This window comes from Zootoca vivipara, chromosome 6 (assembly GCF_965207765.1).
Source record: "Zootoca vivipara chromosome 6, rZooViv2.hap1.1, whole genome shotgun sequence".
NCBI classification, from domain to species: domain Eukaryota; kingdom Metazoa; phylum Chordata; class Lepidosauria; order Squamata; family Lacertidae; genus Zootoca; species Zootoca vivipara.
The window spans coordinates 93891763-93908894 of NC_142589.1; the positions used below are offsets into that span (position 1 = coordinate 93891763).

Genomic DNA, 17132 nt, shown 5'->3' on the forward strand with positions numbered 1-17132 from the left:
ATACATTTCAAACAAAATCCCGATAGGTACGCCATCCTCCTGACAGTTTGTGCCCGAGTTGCATGTGTGTGCCTCTAAAATTTACACCCAACAAGTAAAATATGTTTGGGTCTTAATCTGATGATCCTGTAGAAGAAAGGGGGATTGATTGATTGATTGAAAGGCTGATTGGTGTAGGGAGTGGATTCCTCGACCCGGAACTGCCTAAATCATGCTTCCGATGTCCCCCTAGTTAACTTGGTTTGTAGCCCTCCACCTGTTGTACTCAAAGGTACACAGCTGTTGAATGTGGAGGCTCAACCTTTGGCAGGAACTTTGCCCCAACCCTTATTCCCCAACCCCCACCGACCGGCAAGCCCTTGGCCACCACATGATCGTCTTGTGGCAGTGAGTCCCGCAAGCCGGCGATATCGTTGCGTGATGAAATCCTGAGCCCAAGCACCTTCCACGTGTTATAAGAATTCTAAGGTCCCAAATATAAAATAAAGGTTCATAAACGTACGAGGCAAACACATGCGTAAGTATATAAACCACGTGTCTGAAATAGTCCAGGGGAGCAATCCTGAAGCCATTTGGACTCTCCCAGTGACCTCAAATATTCCTCTGCAGTAAGGGGGGGGGAGGGGAATCGGGAAAGCCTTCCCATTGTCTTTTTGCTTGCAAATCCTGCCTTAAGGGCATATTTGCGTAAAATAGGGTGGACCTGTGACCTGGATCCAGGAATTTTTACCATCACAAAAGAACGGCCAGGCTGCCCAGGTAAAACAATCAGTGACCATTATCAGGTATCCTGGCAGGCAGGATTTCTGCTGTAGACCGCCTTCTTCTGTGATGTATGTATGATTTTTTTTGGGGGGGTGGTCTCTTGGGCTACAGGGTGGGCAATTTCAAAAGTCTATACAGTGGTACCTTGCAATATGAAATGCCTCGCGCAATGAAAAACTCGCAAGACAAAAGCGTTTTGCGATGTTTTTGGTGACTCACAAGACGAAGTTTTCTACAGCCGTGCTTCACAAGATGAATTTTTTTGCGTTTTTGTTTTTGCCGCGGCAAACTGCGCTTCACAAGACGAAATTATCGCAAGACGAAATTATCGCAAGAGAAAGCGACTCGCAGAACGAATTAATTTCGTCTTGCGACGCACCACTGTATAACGGCTTGCGCAGCATTGTTCGGGGTTTCTCCTCCCACCTGCGTGTGGGGAGTGGGGGACCCTGTTGCAACAGTTTAATAAAGATCAGGCTTACTAGCCGCTTTGCTTCTCAATAGTCTCTGGTTCGCCTCTCTTATTTTCTCCTACCGAGAGAGAACCCACTCAAGGACTCTATACGGGCTTTTGGATACCCCATAAGGGAAAAGGAGCAGGTTTTTTTCCTATAACGCACGGCTGGTCCTTAACATTGTAAGAACACAAGAAGAGGCCATCATAAGGGCCCTCTCCCCTCCTGCTGGCCTCCAGCAAGCAGTATTCAGAACCAGGGCTGCTTTCCAGGTATAAGTAAATAAATAAGTCGGACCCATTTCTTCCAATGAGTTTGCGACGAGCATGCTAAAACCAGGAATTGGGGGGGGGGCAGTTAAACGACTCCCCCCAAATCCCAAGTCCCCACCAAGCCTCTAACTATGTCCAGGACAACGGCCATTGAAAACAGGCACCACACATGCACAACAGCAAAGAGGCTGAGAAAAGCAGCCTATAAAATTGTAGCAAGAAGCGGATACCATGCATCGTATCCAATATAAAATCAAATAAATGCCGAAATACAACGGTGTGACGGATTTCCTTGGTTCCAACGGCTAATGAATCCCCTGGAAGAGGGGAATCCGGGGCTCGCCCTCCCTCCATAATCCCGTAAGCATAAGGTCACGTACTCCTTGCCCCTCCACAAGGTGTAAACTTAGCCACGCAATAGGAGGCAGGAGGGCAACATATATCCAGGGCCATCTTAACCATAGGCGTTAGGGGTGCTGGGCACCCGGGCGCCGGGCTCTCAGGGACACTAGGCTGAGAGACCAGGGCCCAAGAGTTGGAGTCCGGGGAAGAGCCCGCCCGTCAGAGCGCTGTGGTGGGTTCTTCCGCTGCGGGGGGGGGGGCTCTCCACCGCAAGTTCGGGGGCAAGCGAGCCAGCGAGGCCCTGAGGCGGCCGGCTGGCTACACCCTCCTGCTCGCCTGGGATTGGCGTAGGGCCGTGGAGAGGCCTGCCCAGGGTGCACTGCCCACCTGATGAGGCGCCCAGCCTAGCACCAGGGCCGGCTCTAGGCCCAGGCTGGGTGGCGCAATGCACCAGGGCGCCTGGCCACCAGAGGCGCCGAAGGGGCGCCAAACGGCTGGCGTCCAGCTGAGCGCGGCAGCCAGGAGCTCCATGCGAGGCGGCAAAAGCTTCCTCTCCTCCTCTTCTTGCAGAACCAGTGAGACACCTGCCTAGAGTGGCAGCAGGCGTGTGGTGTGCAAGGCCACTAAGTCCTATGGCTCCTCCTCTGCCGCTGCCTCCTCCTCTCCCTCGGCTGCAGGAATCCCCTCAGCCGCTGCCCGCCGAGCCGTCATCTGAGGGAGCGGTGCCTCTTCCCCCCTAAAGTCCCTTCTCTTTCTCTGGACTCCACCCCACCCCACTGCCCCACCGCCTTCCCATCTCCCGGCCATTCCCGAGGACGGGTGGCCAAGCTTCCCCTGCTCTCCGCGCTTCGCCCTCTGCCTCGCGCTCTCTCGTGCGCACCCTCTTCGCCTGGGCGCGCGTTTGTTTTGCCCGTGACGGCGGCAAGGCACCAGAGCGAACTTTGGCAAGGCGAGGGGCCGCCCTTGCGGCGAGTGCTTGTCGGTGGGTGGGCAGCGGAGAGCCCCAGTGGGCAGCCTTGGCGCTTATCTGCTCCGAGGAGCGAGGCAGGCGTTGCTGTGGGCAGGATCTCCGGGGAGCTGGTGGCAGCTTTATAAGCCAGTGCTCTTCGTGGGGATGGCCTCGTCGGGCGCCAAGATGCCTCCTGTCACCACCTTCCGCAAGTTGGGCCCCGAGGGGGCGCAGGAGGGATCTTTGCACCACGGAACTGGGTGAGCTTAAGATGGCCCTGCCTAGCACCACCGCCTCGCGCTCCTCTGTGCCCTGCTTTGCCCTGCCTGCATGCCTCGAAGGCTGGCCCAGAGCGCCCTGGCCCCCCCCCAAAGGCTGACAACTCTGGGCAACCTGGGGGGGGGAGGGCCCACCGGGTGGATTTTTGCACCCCGGCGCCACATATGCTTCAGACAGCCCTGCATATATCCCAGACAGAAACCCATCGGGATGGCGGATTGAATCCTGATACTTTCAAAGGAGAAGCCCAGGAAAGCCTTGCCGCCACGTGTAAATACTTCTATTGCTCTTTGGAGAAAAGGGTAGTTAAAAAGGTGTCGGGTATCGGGGTGGGTGACTGGGCTCATGTTTCGACATGCCAAGCTTTGTGACGTATTTGTGACGCACCAATGATGCCATTGGAAAATGGCCTCGGTCCAGTACACCTGAAGGAGCGTCTCCACCCCCATTGTTCTGACACTGAGGTCCAGCTCCAAGGGCCTTCTGGCGGTTCCCTCGCTGCGAGAAGCAATGCTACAGGGAACCAGGCAGTGGGCCTTCTCGGTAGTGGCACCTGCCCTGTGGAACGCCCTCCCATCAGATGTCAAAGAGAAAAATAACTACCAGACTTTTAGAAGACACCTGAAGGCAGCCCCGTTTAGGGAAGCTTTTAATGTTTAATAGATTGTTGTATTTTAATATCCTTCTGGAAGCCGCCCAGAGAGGCTGGGCAAACCCAGCCAGATGGGCGGCGTATAAATAATAAATTATTATTATTATTATTATTATTATTATTATTATTATTATTATTATTAAAGTTCAAGCAGCCCCCATGCTTGGCGTTCCTACCCTTTGTGCGTTCGAACAAATAAAGGTCAGGTCTACTGACCGCTGTTTTGCTTCTTTAGATTGGCTGGAGACTCCTCCTTTTGCTGGCCAGAGAGAATCCTAGAATCCTAGAGTTGGAAGAGACCACAAGGGCCATCCAGTCCAACCCCCTGCTGAGCAGGAAACACCATCCGAGACCCACAGGGAGAGTGGACCCTGACCAGCTGGGCAGCGGAGTAAATCCGCACCCCAGGATTTTTCCTTATCAGGCAGAACACCCCCCTGAGTCTTAGGACTGCCAACATTGATTTCCCACAAACTTGCCCACACATGCAGACAGGCAGGCAAAGCAAGCTGAGAAACAGACGAGAAGGAAAATAAGGGGTTGTTTCCCCCCTTACCACCACCAGGGAGGGTCACTTAAAAAAACAGAGGTCAGCAGACACAACTTTAGCACAGGATATATTTTTGAAGAAACACAACAGCAGCCAGGTAAATCCAGTTAGCGACACCCGGGAAAAGAGAGGGGGACAGATGGACACGATGACCACAGAGTCAAAAGACCACAGGCGGGGGGCAGGAGGGGGGCGGACACGGGGCTCTGCAGACAGAGGGAAGCAGGGTTAAGAATTAAACGGAGTATCCTTACTTCGGTGTGACTGGGGACCTTCGCCCTGCTCTGCAGAAAAGAACAGCAGGGTTTTATATACTTTCAGCACACGGAACACATTTCCATAACATTTATATACTTTCAGCAAAGTGGAGCGTTGCCCCACACAGACATTGCCCTCCATTCCTCCCTGCTGTGACTCAGCTTCCATTTCGACAGGGCTTGGATTGTGTCGATTGATCGGCGACCGACTGACCGATCGATTGATCTGTCAGGTTCTGTCCCCGGCGTAAGGCGAGTTTTGCAGGGCAGGGACCCAAATGCGCAGACCCTCTTCCCTACCCCTGAAGGCTGCCTTGCCTGCGGACCCCTTGCTAGTGTTAGGAGAATTATAAGGTCTAGATGTAAAATAAATGTTCATAAATGGACCAGGCAAATGCATACATAGATCTATAAACCACATGTCTGAAACAGGACAGGAAAACAGCCCTGAATCCATTTCGACTCTCCCAAACTGACCTCAAATGTTTCTCTGCAAGGACAAAGGAAATGGGGAAACCTCCCCATTGTCTCTTTGCTCACAAATCCTGTCATGAAGGCGTATCTGTGTGTGAATAGGGTGAGCCTGTGACCTGGATTCAGGAACTGAGTATTTACCATCACAAAAAAAAATGGGCACGATGCCCAAGTAATACATTCAGTGACCATTATCAGGTACCCTGGCAGGCAGGTTTTCTGCTGTAGACCGCCTCTTCTGTGATGTATGTAGGATGTATTGGGGGTTGGGTCCTGGGGTACAGGGGAGGCAATTTCAAATGTCTATATAAGAGCTTGCACACCAATGTTTGGGGTTCCTGTCCTCCCTCCCGGTGGGGGGGAGAGCGGGGGGACCCTGTTGCAGCAGTTTAACAAAGATCAGGCTTACTAGCTGCTTTGCTTCTCAATATTCTCTGCTTGGCCTCTGTTATTTTCTCCTTTCGATAGAGAACCTACATAAGGACTATATACAGCAGGCATCCCCAAACTTCGGCCCTCCAGATGTTTTGGACTACAATTCCCATCATCCCTGATCACTGGTCCTCTTAGCTAGGGATCATAGGAGTTGTAGGCCAAAACATCTGGAGGGCCGCAGTTTGGGGATATCTGATATACAGACTCTTGGGTACCCCATAAGGGAAAAGGAGCAGGTTTTTTTCTTATAACAATTGACAGGGACCACAGACCCCCCTTCCCTACCCTAGAAGGCTGTCTGCAGACCCCTGGCTGGCCACTGCTCAATATTGCATGCACAATGCCCCCCCCCCCGAAGATCACACACCAGAGATGGGGTGGGAAGACCTCTGGACCTCCAGCTATTATGGGGTTCCCAATGTTAGAGGAAAATCCTCAGGCTCACTCGGGTCGTCGAACAAAGGCGCCAGCCAGGTGTCTAAAAGACTGCCGCAACAGGAAAACTTATAAAAGAAGGGGGCGCCCTTTTCTTCCGGGCTTCTTCCTGCTTCTTCCATGCGGTGGGTGGAAGTCCTGTTGCAACCGTCTTCTGAATAAAGATCAGACCTGTTGGCTGCTGTTTCGCTCCTATATCCCTTGCTGGTGTCTTTGCTTGGCAATACAAGCAAGCCTGAGGATTTTCCAATAACACCAACTCCGTGACTCCCCAGGAGGCAGCGTGGCTGACGGGTCAGGATTTTGGGAATATCCAACAAATATTCTCCGGGGTGTCGCAGGTTTGCCAACCCCGCCGGGAACGGCAGATCCCGACCAGCTGGCCCGTGCTGCTTGCAGTTTCAAAAACGGCTTAAGCAACCGTGTCTTCTCTCCTAAAGGAATTTGATTGCTGGCTGCATATCTCTACGCCGAGAGCTAAAGGTTGCTTTGAGGCCAGCTTCGTTTGCAATAACTGCGGCTCTGTAGTAGAGCTTCTGCCTTGAATACATCTCCGGCTCAAACTATGAAGCCTTCAATGGCTCAGGAGCGCAAGACCTCAAGGACAGCCTCTTTCCATATGAACCGACCCGGACCCTGAGATCATCTTCTGAGGCCCTCCTTCATGTGCCTCCTCCTCGAGAGGTCCGGAGGGTGGCAACACGAGAGCGGGGCCTTCTCTGCAGTGGCTCCCCAGCTATGGAATGCTCTCTCCAGGGAAGTTCGCCTGGTGCCTTCATTATACACCTCTAGGCACCAGGCAAAAATGTTCCTTTTTAACTAGGCCTTTGGTTGAAATTATTGACATCCAACACCCTTTTAGAATGTGGGTTTTTTTGGGGGGCGCGCGGTGTTATTGGGTTACCGCTTTTAGTTGTGAACTGCCCTGAGACCTCCGGGTATAGGGCGGTGTATAAGTTGAATGACTGACTGACTGAATATCTGGATGAGGCCCTGTCTGCAGTGTGCACATGTAAAGGAATTTCATGTCTTCCCCTAAAGGAGACTGAGAGTGGTTAGCAGACATCCATTTCCCTCTTCAGAGAGCTGCAATTTCCCAGAGCTCTCTGGGAATGAGAGATTGACTGTTAAATCACTGGGAATTGCAGCTCCACGAAGGGAAGATGGATCCCTGAACAACTCTCAGCACCCTTAAACTACAGTTCCCATGATCCTTTTTCTTTTTTTGGGGGGGGGGAGCCATGACTGCTTAATGTGGACGAGCCTAAGCACTTCCCATTAATTCTTTCAGAGGGTATTGCTTTATTTTTGCCCTGTGCACCGTTGGAATAAGGCCCCGGGAAGGCATTAATCCGGCCCCTGGTTCACGGTTCCACCATATCACACTCTGTCCTCTCTCCTCTGTCAAAAGTAGAGATTGTAGACGCCTCGGGGCAGGAATCTAGCTTGTTGCTGTAATGGCGGCCCCCGCAAGTCAGCGCCAGTCTTGGGCAGCCCTGTTACGGAGCGGGGAGCTACTTGTGTCGAGACGCACCTCTTGCTCGCCGAATCTGCATGCCGCGCACACACACACACACACAACCGAGTTCCATGCCACACATATCTTCGGACACCTCCGGCCACCACACGGGGACGACACACGACGACACACACACCTCCACGACACAAGAACCACGACCCAGCCTCTCCTGATCTTCTGCCGTTTCCTCTGTCCCTCTCGGACCGGGATGGGGAATATGTAGGGGCCCCTCTAGATGGCGCTGAACCCCCCAACCCCGGTAGCCTGGGTTTAATGCTGGCTAGATCTGGAATCCGGCAACCCTTTGGGGAATTCGAACCATTCCCTACCCCCTTGACCGAAGGAAGAGGCACCACTTTCCAAAAAGAGGCATCCTCTCCATCTCTTTACGAGAGCAGGGAATGCCTCTTCTTAGTCAGGGATGGGAGAACCTGTCTAGATGTTACTTGACTCCATCTCCAAAGGTCAAGGAGTCTGGCAAAATCTGGAGGGACGCAGCAGGTTGCCCACCTCTGCTCCTCGGCCCGGGGCGCGGGAAAGGATTTCTGGCTTGGCCCTACTGCCACGGACAAGACACTCAAGGAGCGGGAAAGGTCAATAATTACCTTCTCGGTCCCTTTGCCATGCTTTCTCAAGAGAGTACCCTGCAGAGACAATCAATATCACAAATCGATCAATGCAGAATGGGAAAGGGCGAGCGAAGAAGTCCAGCGAAGGAAGGGCAGGAGGGTGGAAGGAAGGAAGGAAGGACAGACGGACAGACAGACGGATGGACGGATGGACGGACGGACGGCCTCTCATCTCAAGGCTCTCTCCAGGGAGCAGCAAGGCCAGGCATGATATTGTCCTCCCTCCCCCAAGACTCCCAGTACCATATAACACCAGTCCTGAAAGACTTACATTGGCTCCTGGGACATTTCTGAGCACAATTCAAAGTGTTGGTGCTGACCTTGACAGCCTTAAATGGCCTTGGCTTAGTATACCGGAGGGAGCGTCTCCACCCCCATCATTCTGCCCAGACACTGAGGTCCAGCTCCGAGGGTCTTCTGGCAGTTCCCTCCCTGCGGGAAGTGAGGTTACAGAGAACCAGGCAGAGGGCCTTCTCGGTGGTGGCGCCCACCCTGTGGAACGCCCTCCCATCAGATGTCAAGGAAATAAACAACTACCAGACTTTTAGAAGACATCTGAAGGCTGGAAGTTTCAGGGAAGTTTTTAATGTGTGATGTTTTATTGTGTTTTTACTATCCATCTGGTACACAGGCTGAGACCCTCCCTGCCCGCAGACCGTCTCGCCAGAGTGGTGTATACTCTAGTTACCTCCTGCTTGGACTACTGCAATGCACTCTTTATGGGGCTACCTTTGAAGGTGACTGGGAAACTGCAATTAATCCAGAATGCGGCAGCTTGACTGGGGACTGGGAGCAGCCATCGAGACCACATAACACCGGTCCTGAAAGACCAACATTGGCTCCCAGGATGTTTCTGAGCACAATTCAAAGTGTTGGTGATGACCTTGAAAGCCCTAAACGGCCCTGAAGACCTGAAAGAGCGTCTCCACCCCCATAGTTCTGCCCGGACACTGAGGTCCAGCTCCGAGGGCCTTCTGGCAGTTCCCTCCCTGCGATAAGTGAGGTTACAGGAAACCAGGCAGAGGGCCTTCTCGGTGGTGGCGCCGTCAGATGTCAAGGAGATCCACAACTATCTGACTTTTAGAAGACTTCTGAAGGCAGCCCTGTACAGGGAAGTTTCCACCGAGGGAGAAAGTTTCCACCGAGACGTGACAGCTGGCGCAAAGCAGCTCAGCGACAAGAGGGAAGGGTTTGGGGGTTCACAGAACAAAGGCGTTTTGGGGGAGGATCAGGAGCAGGGAGAAGATAGAGGCACATTGGAGAACGTAGCCAGCCACCACAGGACGACAGAAAAACCAGCTCAAGTTACTTGGGAGGGGTGGGTTGGGGGGGAACTAGACGCAAGGCACAAGGACAAAGAGATAGAGACAAACGAAAGACAGGCAGGGCTTTCACCTGCCGTACTTACAATCATCTGCCCAGGTGAGGGGAGCAATCAGAAAGAACAGCCGTCACGTGAGTATAAGCCTCAGGTCTGCCGCAACCCCACCCCGCAACCCCAAACCAACACACAACGCCACGACAACCCCACACGAAAGAGACACAACACAGCACAACAACGCCTCCCGGACGCGAGGCCACAGGTCGCACCCCGGCGCCCGCAAGCAGCAGCCCTCGGGGGGCGCGGGGTTTGTGCGGGTGCAAAAGTGAGCCTGCCCCCCTATATTTAGGCATACACCCAAGCCCCAAATCCCTGCCCGTTTGAGAAAGAACCCCCCCCCCAAGACCGGAAAGGTTTTCTATCTGCAATTTAGTTAGACAAAAGGAAGGTGAGTCAATTAGGACAAACACCCCCCCCCCCAAATTCATTGCAGGTTTTATTTTCAAATGCATCATAACTTTTAAAAAGTCAATCACGAAAGCTCATACCTATGACAAACTTAGTTGGTCTCTAAGATGCTACCTGTAACTAATACCATCAGAACTGTCAGCTATGCCCATTTCACTCTACACTCTATCTATCTATCTATCTATCTATCTATCTATCTATCTATCTATCTATCTATCTATCTTCTTGCTGTTATGAAAATGAAGAGATTTGGTGGATACTATTGAGGGGTTTTTTTGGGGGGGGAATCAGTCTGATCCTGTACCCCAGTGAGGGGGAGACTCTTAGCCAGACAAGTTTCTGTGCAAGGCAGCGACTTGAGCTGGATACTTAAGGGTCCTCATCAACACCCCCAAAGAATGAGCAACTAAGTGACGGGGCCCTCCAGGCTAATGGGGGTGGGACTTTCCTCCCACCTAGCTGCCAGGTAGGAGAATAGGGTTGAACTGAAAACAGGCTGGAAGATGGATGGACCTGCCTGCTCTGTGCTGGATCCAAAGCTGGGAGGAGATCATAGAATCATAGAGTTGGAAGAGACCACAAGAGCCATCCAGTCCAACCCCCTGCCAAGGAAACACCATCAAAGCATTCTTGACATATGCCTGTCAAGCCTCTGCTTAAAGACCTCCAAAGAAGGAGACTCCACCACACTCCTTGGCAGCAAATTCCACTGCCGAACGGCTCTTACTGTCAGGAAGTTCTTCCTAATGTTTAGGTGGAATCTTCTTTCTTGTAGTTTGAATCTATTGCTCCGTGTCCGCTTCTCTGGAGCAGCAGAAAACAACCTTTCTCCCTCCTCTATATGACATCCTTTTATATATTTGAACATGGAGAAACAAAATCTGTTGGGGTGGCGATGCTGCTCTGGTTATCTCCTGCTTGGACTATCGCCATGCACTCTACGTGGGGCTACCTTTGAAGGTGACTTGGAAACTACAACTAATCCAGAATGCGGCAGCTAGACTGGTGACTGGGAGCGGCCGCCGAGACCACATAACACTTGGAAACACATGAAAGATCTACATTGGCTCCCAGTACGTTTCCGAGCACTGTTCAAAGTGTTGGGGCTGACCTTTAAAGCCCTAAATGGCCTCGGTCCAGTATACCTGAAGGAGTGTCTCCACCCCCATTGTTCTGCCCGGACACTGAGGTCCAGTACCGAGGGCCTTCTGACGGTTCCCTCATTGCGAGAAGCCAAGTTGCAGGGAACCAGGCAGAGGGCCTTCTTGGTAGTGGCGCCCACCCTGTGGAACGCCCTCCCATCAGATGTCAAGGAAATAAACAACGACCTGACTTTTAGAAGACATCTGAAGACAACCCTGCATCATGAAAATTTTTAATGTCTAATGTTTTACAATTTTTTATGTGCCAGCGACTCCAACACTCATTGTCTCAGCATCAGGGCCATCATTGCCCATGCTTGCTTGCTGAGGATCGCTGAGAGTTGGAGACCAGGGAGATTTGGAGGGTGCCATAAATGGAGAAGGACCGGGGTGGCCCTTGAGGAATGAAAAGGCAAACCAGGAAAAGGAGGGCCATCTATTGTTCCTGTGCTCGTTTCACCCGTCTCACCCTCCTCATTGTGTAAGTGAAACCAGAGATATATTGTTTCCGTCCTGCAATCACCGCGTCCTGCTTTAACCGGGACGGGTCTCCTTCTCCCGGAAAACCACTGCTCATAAAAACATAAGAGGGCTGCCGGATGAGGCCATCGAATCTGGCATCCTATCCTCACAGTGGCCGACTAGATGCCTGTGGGGGAAATCTGCAAGCAGGATCTGGGTGCGAGAGCAACTCTCCCCCCTCCTGTGGTTTCCAGCAACTGGGATTCAGAAGTATTGTGGCCTCCGATCACAGCCATCATGGTTAAATAGCTATTAATAGCTCTTTCCTCAATGATTCCCCCCCCCCTCCATATCCTCTTTTAAAGCAATCTGGGTTGGTGGCTGTCAGGGGACCTTTCTACAGGGAACCTCCCCCCCCCCATCCTGTTGACCAGCTCTTTGCCCAGTGAGAGCAGCAGCAGCGGGTCAGGTGGGGGGAATGAGGAAGTCAGCGAGATGGAGGAGGCAAGGCTCAGCGATGTGGGAGAGCCCTTGTGCCGCCTTGACCAAGAGGTAGAGGGGAACACACAGCCCCTTCTGGCGCCTGAAGTAAGGTGCGCCACTAAACGTAAGGTCGGGAGGAGGCGTTTCGGAGTGCCCAAGTTCTTATGCTGGTCACACAACAGGAAACGTCCACTCCTGGATTCTGCGAGTAACTAGGAGGTCATGTTTTCTGCTATCTCTGCACTGTAAATATTATGCACAACACAGGGGCGTAGTGAGGCGCCACGACACCCGGGGCAGCAAATTGCCATGCCTCGGGGGGGGGGGCGCCGTCGCTACGTAATGACGCATGCATCGCTACGTAGAGGGGGATCGCGCCCCCCGCAACTTCTAAACGGAGCGTCCAGGCTCCAGGTAGATAGCCCACTGGTGTGGCAGCCCGCCGCACCAGTGGGCTACCTACCTGGAGCCTGGATGCTCCGTTTAGAAGTCACAGGGGGGGCACGCGATCCCCTCTACATTGTACATCATGCCCCCCTGCGACTTCTAAATGGAAACTAAACGGTCCAGGCTCAGGCACCGATTGCGGGGTAGGGGGCGCGGCCCCGAGTGCCACCCCCCCTCCAGCAGGCACCCGCACAGCGATTTCGGCGCTTGCAGCCTTTTCTTTTCTTTTCAGGCTGCCGTGCAGAGCTGAGGGGCGGGGGCGTGGCCCCAAGTGACACCCCCTCCAGGGCGGTACCCAGGGCGAACCGCCCCCCCTGCCCGCTTGCTCCGCCCCTGGCACAATAAAACCGTTAAAGACAAGCACGGACTTGGGCGTCTTTACTCGAGAGGAGCCGCAACAACACCATTACAGCGGCCACCACTGCTTCCTGCAGCAGAGAGTTCCACAGGGTGTGGAGAAGGACTTTCTTTATCTGTCCTGAATCTCCCAATGTCCAGCGTCGTTGGATTCATGGCTTCTAGTGCTCGCAGAAACTCAGAATGGCAGAGTTGGAAGGGACCCCGAGGGCCATCTATTCCAACCCCCTGCAATGCAGGAATCTTTTGCCCAATGTGGGGCTCGAACCCACAACCCTGAGATCGAGAGCCTCATTCACTATTGACTGAGCTATCTCCCATTTCTGCACCGGTTTGCGACTTTAAAACAACAACACATGAACGTTCACGCTGTAAATTTATCCTAGCGTACATTTCTGTATGCAATTCCCTCCTCCCCTAAGAAAAACCACCTTTTGTTTTTGCAAAGCAGTTTCCCCTAATACAGTGTTCCATTCCACCAACATATGCATTTTCGCACACACTTCTCCCCACAATTTGCATTCTTGTCCAGATTTCCTGACTGGGGAACAGCCTTGCAAAATTAATGTACGTACGGATTTTTATGCTGCAGTTCCATTTCTGCTAGAGTACCATTTGGGGAAAGTTGCAGAACTGGTCAGTTTGCATTTAAAATGTGAACCGAACAATATTTCTCCTTCCCCTCTGCAGCTCCTCAAGAGATGGCCACCCTCCTTATAAAAGTGTCAGCTAAACAAACAGTTGCATTATGTTAACTAACCCACATTTCTTGCACCACGAAATTCAAGGCGCTTAGATCTGCCTCTCAGTCCCTGATATCCCCAAGCATAAATGCTATCCTCACACCATTTCTGCACCAACTTGCAATTTATTTATTTTTTAAAAAAATCCAGAGCAAATTCTCATATTGTGCACATCCTGTCTCATGTAAGCATTTTTTTTGCAAGCGATTTCCCCACTATAGGCCCCCCCCCCAAAAAAATTGTTAGGTAATTTTCTCAAATATGTGTATTTCCCCTTTACATAAAGCTTTTTTTTTTAATTTGTTTTACTGCAACACAACATTTAGGTAAGAGTGAGTTTCGTAGGAGCTAGAGATGGCTCAGACATGGCTGCAAGTCCCTTAGTGACACTCAGCGCCCCCCCCCAAAAAATAACACTGAAAAACCTGATTCCTCCCCAGCCAGCAAATTATTGGGAAGTCGGACAGGCAAATACCTTCACTTTTAATCAAATACAGTGGCTAAACGGACTGTCCCTAAAGATACGGGGGTTAGTCTACATCCCACCTCGAATTTAATTGTGGGATCCGATGGGGTAGTTCTCTAACCAATGGGGAAATAGAGTTCATTTCACCCATTTCTGGTTGATCCACAGAGCTGGTGAATTTCTGGAGAGTTTGCAGGCATGACGGCTACCACCCTGACGTCTAATCAGCACCCAGGGCAGTGAGGCTGTGCCCCTCCAAAGTTGTTGGACTCCAGCTCCCAGCAACCCCCCCAGGAGGGATGATGGGAGCTGGAGTCTATCCAGAGGACTGCAATTTCCCCAACTAAGTTCTAAGGAAGAATTGGAGGTGCAGAGGAATGCCTCGCCTTAGATGGAGACGGGAATACCTCTCCTTAGATTGAGAAGGGAATGCCTCGCCTTAGATGGAGACGGGAATACCTCTCCTTAGATGGAGAAGGGAATGCCTCTCCTTAGATGGAGAAGGGAATGCCTCTCCTTAGATGGAGACGGGAATGCCTCTCCTTAGATGGAGAAGGGGATGCCTCTCCTTAGATGGAGAAGGGAATGCCTCTCCTTAGATGGAGAAGGGAATGCCTCTCCTTAGATGGAGAAGGGAATGCCTCTCCTTAGATGGAGACGGGAATGCCTCTCCTTAGATGGAGAAGGGAATGCCTCTCCTTAGATGGAGAAGGGAATGCCTCTCCTTAGATGGAGAAGGGAATGCCTCTCCTTAGATGGAGAAGGGAATGCCTCTCCTTAGATGGAGAAGGGAATGCCTCTCCTTAGATGGAGATGGGAATGCCTCTCCTTAGATGGAGATGGGAATGCCTCTCCTTAGATGGAGAAGGGAATGCCTCTCCTTAGATGGAGAAGGGAATGCCTCTCCTTAGATGGAGAAGGGAATGCCTCTCCTTAGATGGAGAAGGGAATGCCTCTCCTTAGATGGAGAAGGGAATGCCTCTCCTTAGATGGAGAAGGGAATGCCTCTCCTTAGATGGAGAAGGGAATGCCTCTCCTTAGATGGAGAAGGGAATGCCTCTCCTTAGATCGGGGATGGTGGGCATATCTTTATCCTTCGAGACATTGCTGACCCAAACTCCCAGTAGCCAGCACAGCCAAGGGGCAGGAAAGGTGGGAGTTTGAATCCAGAAACATCTGAAGGGATACAGGTGCACCTTCTGCCCCGAGGGAAACTGAATCCTATTTGGATCCGTGCCTCTCATTTCATATGGTTCCTTTTATCTTCTGAGGGTGGGGGAAGGCTCTACAGTGAACTGGACCCCCCACATTTCCAGACTGGTGGTTTTTAAGCACATCTTAGCAGCTGCGGGAGCTGGGAGCCGATTTCCATTAAAACAAAACAAGGAGAGAACCTGATTATTTCAAGATAAAAAGGCAAGTGTGCAACCGATCTACTTTTTTTTAGGAAGGCACAGCTGAGACGCTTCCACGTTGGGCTCCTACACCCCCAGTTTGCCCATGCTCCCAGAGTTTTGGAGAGTGTGTTGGGGCCATGGGGGAAGAGTGGGTTAGCCCATCTCGTCTTACACGTGGTTTGGGACTCACCGTCTGGTCCGTGAGGGGCGGAAGCACGATCGTCTTCTCCATAGTGTTCATGACGAGTTTCCAAAGCTCCTTCAGCACTCGCTTGAGGACGGTCTTCTCGCAGATCTTCGCAAAGAGGGTCAGGCTGAGAGAGAAGAAGGCCGCGAGGGGGAAGCCGGTGAGCACCATTCAGGGCCATATCGGGGAAGGGAGGGGAAGGATCTTAGTGAGCGAGCACATGCTGCCATAGGCTGAACCTGTGGTCCTAGACCTCGGCGTCTATCCCACTCACTTGCTATCGAGAAGGTCCATGATGGGTTGCAAGACGTTGTCAGCGTCTTGGGCTACGCTGCTGCAAGCACTGGCCGGCACGTTGCCTGTGCCTTTCACCTGGCTCAGAATGTCCCCCATCTGTTTCACGCAGTCCTCAATGTGTGGCTGGAAACTTTGGGGTGAGGAGATAATAATAATAATAATAATAATAATAATAATAATAATAATAATAATAATAATAATATAGAGAAGTGAGGTTACAGGGAACCAGGCAGAGGGCCTTCTTCATGGTGGCACCCTCCCTGTGGAACGCCCTCCCATCAGATGTCAAGGCAATAAACAACGATCTGACTTTTAGAAAACATCTGAAGGCAGCCTTGTTTAGGGAAGTTTTTAATGTTGGATGTTTTATTGTGTTTTTAATATCCGTATGGTGCACAGGATAAGACCCTCCCTGCCTGCAGACTGTCTCTCCAGAGTGGTGCATGCTCTAGAATCTCATAGAGTTGAAAGACACCAAAAGGGCCATCCAGTCCAACCCTCTGCCAAGCAGGAAACACCTCCCGCTTGGACTACTGCAATGCGCTCTCCGTGGGGCTACCTTGGAAGGTGACCTGGAAACTACAACTAATCCAGAATGCGGCAGCTAGTCTGGGGACTGGGAGCAGCTGTTGAGACCACGTAACACCGGTCCTGAAAGACCGACATTGGCTCCCAGTATGTTTCCGAGCACAATTCAAAGGGTTGGTGCTGACCTTGAAAGCCCTCAACGGCCTCAGCTCAGTATCCCTGAAGGAGCGTCTCTACCCCCATCGTTCAGCCTGGACACTGAGGTCCAGCTCTAAGGGCCTTCTGGCGGTTCCCTCCCTGCAAGAAGTGAGGTTACAGGGTACCAGGCAGAGGGCCTTCTCGGTGGTGGCGCCTGCCCTGTGGAAGGCCCTCCCGTCAGATGTCAAGGAGATAAAGAACTACACAACTTTTAGAAGCCATTTGAAAGCAGCCCTTTACCGGGAACCTTTTTAATACTTGATGTCATGTTATGTTTTTAATCAGCCCTACCTGGTTGCAAACACTCGACTCAGCTCGTCCAAGACGTTGTTGAGCTTCACCTGCAGCTCCTTGAGGATGTCGCTGGCTTCTGTGTCCAGCTGGAATGGCAGAAGGCAAGAGAGCAATGTTCATCCTTGGAAGATTAATAGGCAGCTCCCCCCCCCCCCGCAGGCAAATTCTCCAGCTTGAGAATCCTTAAGAATTTGCATCTCTATCCTATTGAGGCAAAGCCTCTGGCACGGATTAATGCCGAGTTGCTCTCATGGAACTAAACAGTTTGTAGTCAACCTTCTGTGAGGGAAAGGGAAGCTGTGAGTTTGGCTAGAGCCAAAGCCTCACGC

The 17132-nt window shown here is 51.9% G+C and overlaps 1 protein-coding gene across 1 annotated transcript in view; it reads right to left on the minus strand.

Annotated features, from left to right (window-relative positions):
* The window catches only part of UNC13A (unc-13 homolog A), a 119677-nt gene that overhangs the window by 21495 nt on the left and 81050 nt on the right, over positions 1 to 17132 (minus strand). The window contains exons 31-35 of the mRNA XM_088673086.1: positions 16801 to 16889; positions 15761 to 15913; positions 15490 to 15613; positions 7990 to 8028; positions 4519 to 4548 (exon numbers count right to left, since the gene is read on the minus strand). Coding sequence (XP_088529212.1) covers positions 4519 to 4548; positions 7990 to 8028; positions 15490 to 15613; positions 15761 to 15913; positions 16801 to 16889 — 435 coding nt within the window. The remainder of the gene's footprint in view (positions 1 to 4518; positions 4549 to 7989; positions 8029 to 15489; positions 15614 to 15760; positions 15914 to 16800; positions 16890 to 17132) is intronic.